Source organism: Sebastes fasciatus, chromosome 20 (genome assembly GCF_043250625.1).
Source record: "Sebastes fasciatus isolate fSebFas1 chromosome 20, fSebFas1.pri, whole genome shotgun sequence".
Taxonomy (NCBI): Eukaryota; Metazoa; Chordata; class Actinopteri; order Perciformes; family Sebastidae; genus Sebastes; species Sebastes fasciatus.
Window position 1 is genome coordinate 27,529,332 of NC_133814.1, and position 13,147 is coordinate 27,542,478.

The following is a 13,147-nucleotide window of genomic DNA, read 5'->3' on the forward strand; positions in this document are numbered from 1 at the left end:
ACACTCAGCACAGCAATATGATGTATAAAGTCATGAAAATGAGTTCCACCTTGACCAGCTGCAACATTACAGTGATGCATCAATCATTATAATTCTATAATATAATATAATTTAATATAACATAATATACTGTAATATTATTATATTATATTATATTATATTATATTATATTATATTATATTATATCATATCATATTATATTATATTATATTATATTATATCATATTATATTATATTATATTATATTATATTATATCATATTATATCATATTATATTATATTATATTATATTATATTATATTATATTATATTATATTATATCATATTATATTATATTATATTATATTATATTATATTATATCATATTATATTATATTATATTATATTATATTATATCATATTATATTATATTATATTATATTATATTATATTATATTATATCATATTATATCATATTATATTATATTATATCATATTATATCATATTATATTATATTATATTATATTATATTATATTATATTATATAATGTGATAAAATATTATATTATATTATATTATATTATATTATATCATATTATATCATATTATATTATATTATATTATATTATATTATATTATATTGTATTATATTTTATTTTGAATGGAGGGCTTTCACTTGTTACAGATTATTTTTACATTGAAGTATTTCTACATTTACTCAAGTATAAGATCTAAATACTTTTTCCACCACTGCTGATTTCCATTTCACCTTAATGACTTAAAACAGCGACTTCACTGAGAGGGGGCTATATATATATATATATATATTTATTTATTACAATATGTGTATATCTGTCTTTAACTTTTTACTTTATTACTGCGCTGTATCACCAATTCAGATTCTTGTTAACGTTTTGGTGAATAAAGTGATTGTGAGTGTGAGAGTTGGAGAGCAGCAGTTAGTGGAGGCGAGCAGGCCGACTGGATGTGCTATGTGCTGCTGATTGATTGGTGGACAGGTGTCCTGATTGCAGGTGACCGACAGCAGCGTTGATTGCAGATTAAGTTCAGGTGAGTAGAGAGAAAGAAAGAGGATAAAAGGAGAAGGAGGGAAATCAGACCAGAACCCTGCAGACACATGTCAGTCACACTGAACGGCAGAACATATAATACAACTAAATCAAAGTTTGTGCACCAAGAACAAACTAAACCACTGAACATGAAGACCGACGGAGCAGGAACAGAAGATAGAATAAGATTAGTCCCAGGGAGGCGTCGTTATCAGGGTTACAGCAGCAAATAACAAGACAAATACAATAATAAGCAATAAAGATATAATGAAACAGGATATAAGAAAATAGACTGAATGAGTTATTGCACACATTTACATTTACAACAAAACTAACACGTATTAAATGATGAACTTCAGAACTCACTTTGTTAAAAACATAACACTTCAACAATAAGTAAATAATAATAATTATAATTTAATAAAAGGTGTTGTTGCTCGTAATAAATTTTTTTTTTTTTAAATCTGTCAATGGAACAAGAGAAAATGATCTTGGTGAGATTTCTTGACATCAGATGTAATATAATAATAATATTCAGACCTTTCTGGGTAAAAAGAGATCTTTAAATTAGCTGTGAAATCTCATTTAGAGCTCCATTTCCACACTAGTGTCTTATATTATAAATAATAATAACAATCATTTTATTTATAGAGCACTTTTCGAGCCATACGCACAAAGTGCTTCTCAACATCATAAACAATAGAATAGATAAATAATGAAACATGCATACGTCTAGTCAAGACTTCTATAAAAGTAAATATATGAAGTGTTATGAGACGTTTTATTTAGTAATTAGACAAGTCAGTCAGATTTGGCATTTTTTGCAAAAATGTTTTAAGTTTTTTATTTTCATAGCCGACTCATGATTATTAGGATTATTATAATTATTATGACCACGTTCACTGTTAATATCTCGTATTTAAATGTGATCTACGAGAGGGAACATCGTGGAGCAAAATGCAGAACACTCAGAGAGAATTATGAAATAGTAAAAGTAGATGGAGTGACGACCAGCAGAGAGCAGCAGCTCCTCACAACCTGCAGCAGGACGAACACGTCTACAGAGAACGGTCTGAAGTCATTCAGAGAGTTATTTAAAACAATAAACGTATTAATACCACACTATACAAACACTCAAGTTACGAGTTCTGCATTCAAAATCCTACTTAAGTAAAAATAAACAAGTTAAAGTATCAAAGTAAAAGAATCCATCGTGCAAAAAATAGTTATTTGATGTTTTTTTATTTATATATGTTTTTGAAATAAATATAAATATATTTTATTAAAATAAGTGAAAACATCTGTTGTTGCTGTTTAAAAATTCTCTAGAAAGAAACAAGACGGTCACTGAACCACACCTGTCCCTCACTGAACCACACCTGTCCATCACCTGTCCATCACTGAACCACACCTGTCCCTTCCTGAACCACACCTGTCCATCACTGAACCACACCTGTCCCTTCCTGAACCACACCTGTCCATCACTGAACCACACCTGTCCCTTCCTGAACCACACCTGTCCATCGCTGGACCACACCTGTCCGTCACTGGACCACACCTGTCCCCCACTGAATTAAACCTGTCCCTTCCTGAACCACACCTGTCCATCGCTGGACCACACCTGTCCGTCACTGGACCACACATGTCCCTCACTGAACCACACCTGTCCCTCACTGAACCACACATGTCCCTCGTTATCTCATTAAGACACCTGAACCAGCCTGTCCTCCGTCTCTGTAACACACTGTGATGATGTTTAATGTCTCTGTTTCATGACTCTTCTTTCCTCTATAACATCTTAAACTATATTTATATTATTCTTTATTTTCTGGTGTGAAGACGATGAAGGTGATAAATGAACCCAGAAGGTGAACGTGGTCCGTCCAGATATCTTTAATCCCTCTGAGAACACAGCGTTTACAGCTCTATATTTTAGCCTCTTTAGCAGCCACTAAGTTGGAAAGGTCGTTATGTAAAACCATTTTCTCAAAGTGAAAGGGAGCAGATCAGGATATATTCTGCTAATCCAGTTCAGAGCGTCACGCTGACAAGCGGACCACTTTTTAGTGCTGCGTTAAAAAAACATCTGGGAATCCATGAAATGTGACGGCGTGTAGAGAAAACACGTTTTACCTCACGGAGTTTAAATCTGATTCAGAAAATAACAAATCTGATGTTCACATGAGAATAAAAAGGTTTCACTTTTTGTTTTAGGAAATTTTGTGTCTGTTAAAACTTCTTCTAATCACGTCAGTAACAGCTCACTTTCCATCTGTCATTCATAGATTTGCACATTTTTCTGTTTCAATCAGTTAAATAAAATCTTGTAAAGTTCTGGTCACATTGTCGTCGTCATACTAGAACAGATCTAAGAAGGAAAACATTATTAATTAAACAGTATTTGATCACCTACAATAAAGATAACTTTATTAATATAAGCAGCTCTCATTTCTCTCTGTGAAATGAAATGATTTGTTTAGAAGCAGATGTGTTATTGTTTGTTTTGTGTGTTTGAGTTATGGAGGACGGAACCTCCCAAAAATCAATCAATCAATCAATAAATAAATAAATATGTCATTAAATGTAGTAAAAATCATCTTAAAAACAAAAGTAGTCATTAATTAATTGATAAAAATGTGACATAAATTGATTTCTGTTTTAATGAATTGCTTCTTTATTTATTTATCTTTCTATTAAATCCATTATTTATTTACTCTTCTCTTTAATTTTCCCTTTTATTTATTTATGTATTTATTAATGTTAATTTTATACATTTATTTTTATTATTCATTTAGTTTTGCACTTATTTATTTATTTATTTTGACTGTATGTAAGTTTTTACACGAACAAGTTATTTCTGATTCTTACTTAGAGTCCCTTTAAGGTGCAAAATACATTTGAAATTATAAATAGGAGGGATTTGAACCCTCAACCTGCAGACTGTGAACCAGTCTCTCTACCAGTTGAGCTGTCAGACCTCTGAGGGTTAATCTTAAGGTTGTATTTAAGGTATAAATGCAGGTGTTTTGCTCCACGTCTGCAGGTGTTGTCAACAGGTTTCAGGTTAGTTCCTGTTTAAATGGATTAAATATATTGAATGGTTTTATCTCCTCTGAAGATGAAGTTTCTGCAGCTTCAGTCTCGTCTTCTTTCTCTCTCTGAGTCGTCGTGTTTTATCAGCGCTGAAGATGGTCGAATGGATAAGGACGCCGACCGCCATCGCTGACTCCGCGGGTTCGATCCCTGCCTCAGGTATGTCACACGGGAATGAATGTGATGAGTGTATGTATGTATGTATGTGGGGTTTGCGATCAAACAAACGCCGTTCGTCGAATTTCACGTCCGTTTCAACTTGCGAATTTCCGAATTTCAACTTCAACTTGTGAATTTCATCATCGACCAACAATTTCCGAATTTCAACTTGCGAATTTCCATCATGGACCGACGAGGAGGAAACAGCAAACAGGTAAGTCTGACAGAGCCCAGCTGGCTAGCTTAGTAAGCTAGCTATCTGGATGGGTGTATGTTTTATTTTTTGAATCACTTTAAATGTGTTTTCTCAGTCTTCCTCTTGTCAGCTGACTCTGCAGGCCGTTACCGTGAAACGCTCACGGTTATGTCTAGGCAACGAAACCACTTGGTCAGGTTTTGGCTTATCTGAACACAAACATCTGAACTCTCTGGTAACTCCAGAGAGAGCTGGAGCTGCTCTTCAAAGATAAAACAAGTTAGTATTTGACTTCAGTTCACCGTAACACACTCATATTGGACATCTTTTATTCACAACAGTAGTTCATTTATTGATTTCAGCGTTACAGACCGAAGACTCGTAGATTCACTTCTGGTGTTTTGTGATTTAAAGAGTTTTAAACTGGTTTAAATGTTCATGAAGGAAGACGTTTATCAGAAGCACCATGACGCTCAGAGATATCCTCTCTTCCTCCAGGAGTCTGGGTTATTATCGTCATCATCAACATCATCATCATCATCATCATCATCATCTGACGTCACAGACAGACGAACCGACGCGTTGGGCGTTGCGTGCCGCGGCGGCGAGTCCGGTCTCTGAGCCTCTCATGTAGGCATCAGATGAGCCGTCGGGTTCAGGCCCAAAACACGACGAGATCTCCGCCCGCTGACAACCTGAAGCTTACGTAACCCTCCCCACGGACACAAAACACAGCACAGGGCAAAAACAAATACATAATACATGCTCCTAATACTCTGCCGGCGTATAATCCACTAACATGGAATATGGACGGGGGGGGGGGATTGTGTGATTCATATTATGGACGGGACGATGCAGCCATTGGTGGGCTGCTCAGCTGGCTGCTTTTTATGTAAGAGGATTTGTCCTCAGTGAGGACCTCTCCGTGGCACGAGTCCTCCCAAAGACTCGGGTTGGATCATCTGTCCGCCGGCGCCAGAGCCAATGAGAGGAGGCGGCGGGCTGACGTGGGAGGGCGAGAGTCTTTTTGGTCGAGGACGAGAGATTAAGCCTGTTTAACGTCACTAATGTACACAGATATCTGACATTCAAAGAAAAGAGAATAATCTGTTCTGTACATTAGAAACACATAAAAACATGAGATATTATTCCTTAAAGAAACACTTTGATTTACTCACAGCGTTGATCCTAAAACTCAAAATGTAGTAACATCCCCAAATCCATAAATATCCCCAAATGAACCTTTTACAGTATACAGTAATATGTTAAAGGGTTTTAACTATCTCCTCCGTTTAAGGTCTTTTTTTAATTTTAAAACCCTTAAATTGTTTTTTTTGTGGCGTTCAATTTGAGCCATTCTTGAGTCATCTTTCCTATTAAGGGTTTTTATGCCAAAGACAAATGAACCTGTTAAAGTATACAGTAATATATTAAAGGGTTTTAATTGGTAATCTCCTCTCCTTTTGTTTTATTTTTAAAACCCTTAAAATGATTTTTGTGGCTTTCAATTTGAGTCAGTCCTTTCTTTCCTATTAAGGGTTTTGTAATGGATTATCAGCGTTATTTAAGGTTGTTTTTAACCGATCGCTTAAAGGAACTTTAATCTTTCAATCAAATTCAAGACAGGCTTTTCACAATAAGAGACATCGTTATGAAACAGCCCTCTGAGGGTCGACAGAAGGAAAACACAAACAGCTCAGGAGACGTCCATGTTTAAGGGGCCTTAAGAGAAACATCCCTGACAGATGTGCAGTTAATGAAATCACCAGATATGAACTGACACCAGGTGAAGGGTTAGGGCTTTTATCATCTTGTCTTTTCCCATTTAACAACGCCTCAGTCCCAGTTGGCTCGAGACGACGTCTGTTAGTGTTACTGCAGGAGGACGAGCAGCTCCTGAAGAGTCCAAATGTCTCCGGTGTCCCAGCAGATATTTAAACCTCAGTTGGAGTCAGACGTGTCTTTGGGCGCCACATGGAGCAGTAAACACTCCAAATAAACCCATGGATGGATCAGTCTGGGTGGGATGTGCTTGGGTCCTCAGCAGCCTCCGGTGGGATGTGATGGAACCCTCCGAGGGTTCAGGATGAACCGGCAGCTGGGCGGAGGCTGACGGAGGCTGACGGAGGCTGACGGAGGCTGACGGCAGGAATTTAAGGGGCTTCTGGAAGTTTGTGGCCGCATACCTAGAAAAACAAGAAAAGAAAACGTGGTGATTAACTTCCAAATTAACTTTCTTTTCCTCGCCTGGTTGTGACGACTGAGACTTCTTTTTTGTTTTGTTGGATTTTTTTCTTTTTTTACTACTTTATTTATATTTATTTTATTTTATTTATGTTTTTTTTACTACTTTATTTATTTTAATTTTATTTTATTTATGTTTTTTGTTTTTACTACTTTATTTAGTTCATTTTATTTTATTTTTTTTTTTTTTACTACTTTATTTATTTTATTTTATTTTTATTTATTTTTTTTACTACTTTATTTATTTTTATTTTATTTATTTATGTTTCTTTTAATACTTTATTTTTTTATTTTTTTATTTTATTCATGTTTTTTACTACTTTATTTTTTTTATTTTATTTTAGTTTTTTGTGTTTATGTGAATATTGTATGTGTTTTATTATTTCATGTGTTTAGTGTGTTTCTGATTTTTGAGTCACTGCTGACCCCCCTTAGAAGGTCTGAGGTCCATCCACCACGGTGAGGGAAACACTGTGTGACGTCATCCAAAGCTGGACGTCTCCTCCACGCTGAGACGATGCTTCCTCCGTGTTGTTGGTGTCTCTGTCGGAGGATTCAGCTTCTTTTAACACCATCCAACAAATCTCCGTTAACACCAACATCTGCTGCCGCCGCATCTGTAAACCTTCACCGTCTCCGAGAGGCCACCGAAGGGTTACTGCCAACGTCCGGCATACGTCAAAGGGATGAGTGACCAGCATGCATCTGTCCATCCTTCCATTCATTATTTCCCTGTCCTCCAATGAGGCTTTATGTTGTCGGGAGGGAGAGGGGGGGGGATTTACAGGCTGGTTTCAGACCTTCATGCAGCAGGTCGGAGAGCTTAGAGTCTGGGACCTCGGGGTCCAGGGTTTTGGGGGAGGGGAGCCGACGGACTCTCAGTCTGGTGCTGATGATGTTCGGCTCCTCTGTCCACAGCTGGAGCTTCATCACTGCTTCGAGTCAGAAGCCAGAAGTTCAGACTAAAGAGCGATCACGACAGTGTTTATTCAAGCTATTTTAGTCATGCATGAGCTGGAAGTGAATATCGTGCAATATCGTCTGTTGGTCGGTCCACCACTTTAGTCCAGATGCACAAACAACATCTCAACATCTACGAGATGGACGGACACAAACTTTCCTACAAAACATTCATGTACGACGTATCCTAATGACCTTAAACAACGAAATGTCTCAACAACTATTAGATAAACTGTCTCCTAGAAATGACGTTTACATCCTACCAGTACAATGTGACGCCTGCATGTTCAATGGTACAGCTTGTTCAAGTAGAGGAAGTACTGCGTTGGTCCACTGCATGGTCGGGATGGATGATAATGATGATAACGTACAAGACATTAAGCGTGCAATAACAACGCCTTTCTTGTTTTTGACGTGTCATGTATCCTGTACTGACTGTAATGTAAACGCATCAGCTTAAAACTGCGCTAACGGTGGCTGGATGGGTCCAACAAACACACCACCTTTAACCAGGAGACCGCTGTTTGAGACCGCTGTTTGGTTTTATAACGTTAGTGATGTGTTTTCCGTTCTTATGTTTCTTAGTTTTCATACGTATTTTACTTAATTTGCATACCCAACCACAAAACATAAACTGCAGCCGTTACAATCGTTTTGTTGACACGCGTAAAGTCTAAAATGCGTCCTCATGACACGGGGAACGTTCGTAAAATATCGTGCTATTTATACGCTTTCCCGTGAGACCGGGTTGTGGCGTTTCAACCTTCAGACTTGGAGTTCACATCCTGAGTCTGTGTGTGGTTTAAGCAACAAAAGCCCTCTGGGTAAGGTTAGAGAAAGGTCGAGGTTTTATGACAAAACACCTGCAAAACTGAAGACAATCCCATCAGACTTTGTTTACTGCTTATAAGGAAATGTTTGTTAGATTTCTATGTCTTATAATTAAGAGTTAGCATCTCATAATTATGGGAAAGCAATGCCATATTTATTAAAAAAAAAGGTTTAGACGTTGACACACATCATTTTGATGTGGTTGGTGTTCGGGACGTGTTAATGTGAGCGAGGACGTTGGTAGTTTGATGCCATGTCATTGTTCCGACTGCCCGTTATCCCCAACAGAAGCACATGGCTAATTATTATGCGAAATGACGTCATCGGACCTTCCCCGATATTTAGTTTTTCTTACCATCGTGAAGTCACGACATCAGTTTGTGCATCTACAGGAGCTGGTGACAACATGACAACGTTGCAGAGGCAGAACGAGACGAGGCAGAACGTGTGTGAACAGAATTAAAACAGACCGATCAGCCTGAAACTAATGAATAAGGTTGTGATTAGTTGTTAATCTGATTATGACAGAATCAGCTGTTCAGACCTGGACGTTGTGACGACGGCCTACAACACATATCAGTAATCATTGATTTCCATGCATTTGCTAATGTATAATGGATTACAGTTGGAACACTGGCACGACAGGAACTGTATGTTTGGGATGAACAGATGCCCTTTAACACACAACCAACTGGAAGATCTCAACGCATCCAGATGTTCACATGCAGGAGGATTTAACAGATGTGTTCAGATTTTTCAGCTTTGACTTATATTTCCTGTTGTTGTTCGTCTTTGTTCCAGGGATGATGATCACTCATAAACGTCTAAACTAGCAATGTCAATCGATTAGTATTTAATACTCTTATCAACATGGGAGTGGACAAATATGCTGCTACAATATGCTCCAATCAGAACATGGCAAACTGCAGCCCAACAGGCAACAACAGCTGTCAGTGTGTCAGTGTGCTGACTTGACTATGACTTGACCCAAACTGCATGTGATTATCATAAAGTGGGCATGTCTGTAAAGGGGAGACTCGTGGGTACCCATAGAACCCATTTACATTCACACATCTGGAGGTCAGAGGTCAAGGGACCCCTTTGAACATGGACATGACAGTTTTTCCTCACCAAGATTTAGCGTAAGTTTGGAGCGTTATTTAACCTCCTTCATGACCAGCCAGTCTGACATGGTTGGTACCGATGGATTCATCAGGTTTTATAGTTTCAGATGATATCAGGATCTTCACTCTAGCTTTAAAACTGAGCCGCTACAACCTCCGAAAGATCTACTCCGTAAACGAAAGTGTGACATGCGGACAGACGGATGGAAGGACGTTGTTGCGGGGGTATCATTACTGATGTTTGCTCATTTGCAGGTAGCGGGAGGTTCGGGTTCGGGTTCGGGTTCGGGTTCGGGTTCGGGTTCGGGTTCGGGTTCGGGTTCAGGTTGAGGTTGAGGTTGAGGTTCAGGTTCTGCTTACCTCAGCAGCCCTTCAACGCCATCCAGATGTTAAAAAGTAAAATAAAGAGTCCAGAAGTAAAAACAGTGAACAGAGTGATCCAACAGCACTTCATGGTTGTCCTTCCTCCTCCTCCTCCTCCTCCTCCTCCTCCTCCTCTTCCTCAGACCAGAGTACTCCTCTTCTCCCTCTCTCCTCTGTCCCGGCTCAGGTCCGGCGTCGGCAGCTCGCCGTGGCCAGCCGTGTTGTTGGGCTCGTAGCGGGTCGAGGCGGGCGAGTTCTGCATGACCACCAGACGTATGGGCGACTGGCTGGGCGGCGGCGGCGCATTGTCCGGGGCGTACTCCTTGGTGGGGTCTTTGCCCCGGCAGTCGTACAGGATGCAGGAGATGAGGAAGACCAGGAGCAGGATGACATAGCTGGCGACCAGGATGATGAGGTTCAGCGTGACCGGGTCAATCTCCAGGTAGAATTCCATGAAACCCATGGTGCCGCTTCATATCTCGCCCCGGGTCCACAGAGGTGACGGGACAGTCGGCAAAAAGAGAGAGCCAGAGAGGAGATACGGGGAAGAGAGGAGAGAGCGTGATGATGGAGGAGAGATGGACAGCTGGCTGGAGAGAGAGAGATGAAATGAGAGGATCAGAGAGAGAGAGAGAGAGAGAGAGAGAGAGGGAGAAGCTTTGTGCTTTAAAGGACATTAATCCTCCGCTGCTCCTCCAACCTTGAATTTCAGCAGCCAATGATTAAAGCTGCTCAGTTTTAATAACTTAAGCCACCATTTTGATTTTCCCAACTACACACTAGTGACAAAACGACACTCAGCAAAATGGAGGAAGTAAAAGGACTCGAAGCGCACACCTGTCAGCGTGCCACGAGCGTCACTTTGGGGATTTTAGAGGAGTCATGTAATATGTATTAAACAACCTCTGAGTGATTATGGTTCTACAGTTCAAATCAAATATGATTAAAAGCATCAAAAGGTCACGGAGCAAGTCTCGCTGGAAACACGCACTTTTAAAAGTATTGCTGTTGGCATGCAATCCCAAAAACTGAAAGACCCGAACCCGGACCCGGACCCGGACCCGGACCCGGACCTGAACCTGGACCACAGTCCTGACTCCAACATTGTACCCAAAGCTGTTGCTTGCAGAGACCTCCCTCCACCTCACATTTTGTTTTCCTTACTTTGGTTGCTAAAGTCTTTTGTGCAACGGTTTAAGGAATTCCTTAAGTATAAGAGTGTGTTCCAATCCGCGTACTTCTGTTCTTACACTTACTACTTTGAGTGCATAAGTGCGTTCACACTGGGAAGTACGGCAAAATGCAGTGCACTCAAAGTACCCGGATGTTGTACTCAGAACGGTCAGATGGTTGAGTGTGTAACGCTGGACACTTTCCACACTCAACTGTCGCCATCTTGGCTACGTAGCGGAAGGGGCGGAGCCACGACCACTATTCAAACATACGTAGATAACAGAATAAAACAATACGTAAACATACCGGTGCATTTTCAGCCAACAGGAGGACACATCGTAGGCGACGACGTTGGAAACTCTGCTTTCATTTTTTTTCAGAAGATATTTTGGCGGGTAGCGAGCCGCGGTCAAATGTTGCGATCGTCATTTCCGGTCAGTGCGCTGCAGAGTATTCGATTTGAGACGACCCTACCCCGCTGAAATGCACGCACTACTCAAGTGAGTACAGAGTGCACACAGTGCACTACATTGAAGTGTACTTCTGGAAGTACGTAGATTGGAACACAGTCAAGATAAGGAGAAAACCTAAAGGGGAAGACTTAAGGGTGTTTTGTGCAACCGATTTTATTTGAAGGAAACCTTAACTCAGACTTTAAGGAAAATCCTAACTTTGTGCAACCGACCCCTGAACACATGGGACACTAAAGTCTGCTCTGTAAACATATTAATACTTATATATATAATAGAGAGCTCATCATATTTAAGGTAACATTATGAATCATTCTTTGTGTTGTCTGTTGACTTCCTGTAGGCGGCGCTCTTCTCTGTCTTTCTCGCCGTGGTGGCTGTCACTGCTCGTGCTCACTACCTTCTTCTTCTTCTTCTTCTTCTTCTTCTGTTTGTTCAGATGAATCCAGCTGCTGCTTCCTGTCGGAGAGTTAAACCATCACAACATCTGTAAGACTCGCTACAGCACCGACAGGATCACAGCGCTGAATGTATACATGATGTCACGTGACCCCGTCGCCACATACGGCGCAGACGGAGCTTCATGTTGTTTGGATTCATGCAGCATCTGTTCTGCATTAAGCTTCAGAGCTTCAGAGCTTCAGAGCTTCCACCAGCTCCTCGTGTGTCTCTCGAACACAAACACAAAGAACAACAGTTCAACCAGTTCACGGTGAGATGTTGTGTTTCAGAGAGCGTTCCGTGTTCAGCGTGTCTGTGTTTAAACCTCTCAACAACCCTCCTCCTGTCTAAATAAAACACAGAGAAATGAAAAGAGGATATCCAGTCTCTTTAAAAAATGTGGTAAAATAACAGAATCAGGAAATACCTTTCAGACCAGGGACACCTAACTACTGTCCTCGACAGCAGATGGTGAGGCGGGGTAAAAATAACAGAGCAGCAAAAATATAGCAAAGCGGATATTAGACTTTAGAGAGAGAGAGAGAGAGAGAGAGAGAGAGAGAGGACACCCAAACAAGCTGGAATGAGCTGCTAATGGAAGAAGATCCTCCTGACCCACTAAACACCGAGACAGGCTGCAACAACACAGCTGCTTATATGAAGGAACGAGGATGGAGAGATGCAGAGAAACAAACCCAGAGATGGAGGAGCAGAGATTCAGGTGTGACTTCTTTTCTCCACCGTCGCTCTGCAGACGTTTTATTGTTGGATTCACGGAGCAGATGATGAAACAGAAAAGTTCTTCAAGTCAAATCTGTTTTCAACGTATCCTCATACAACAGTTCATATTGATAGCGAAGAAGTGAGAAGTTATTCCTTATTTTTCGCGCGTTTTCCTACGAATGTCCAGCAACATGTGACACACGCGTCAATTTCCGCCACAGTCTTTTCAAATTAAAACTACTTAGGTTAAGGAACATATCGACTTTGTTAGGTTTAGGCAACAAAACTACTTAGTTAGGTTTAGTAAAAGATGGTGGTTT

At 39.9% G+C, this 13,147-nt stretch overlaps 1 protein-coding gene across 1 annotated transcript; it reads right to left on the minus strand.

The window, feature by feature from the left end:
- Positions 1 to 4,824: 4,824 nt before the first annotated feature.
- Positions 4,825 to 10,644, minus strand: smim36 (small integral membrane protein 36). Its single transcript, XM_074619942.1, has 2 exons — positions 10,018 to 10,644; positions 4,825 to 6,684 (listed from the first exon to the last, which is right to left on the minus strand). Exon 1 carries the CDS (start codon positions 10,481 to 10,483, stop codon positions 10,160 to 10,162), a length of 324 nt encoding a protein of 107 aa, XP_074476043.1. The 5' UTR covers positions 10,484 to 10,644; the 3' UTR covers positions 4,825 to 6,684; positions 10,018 to 10,159.
- Positions 10,645 to 13,147: the final 2,503 nt, after the last annotated feature.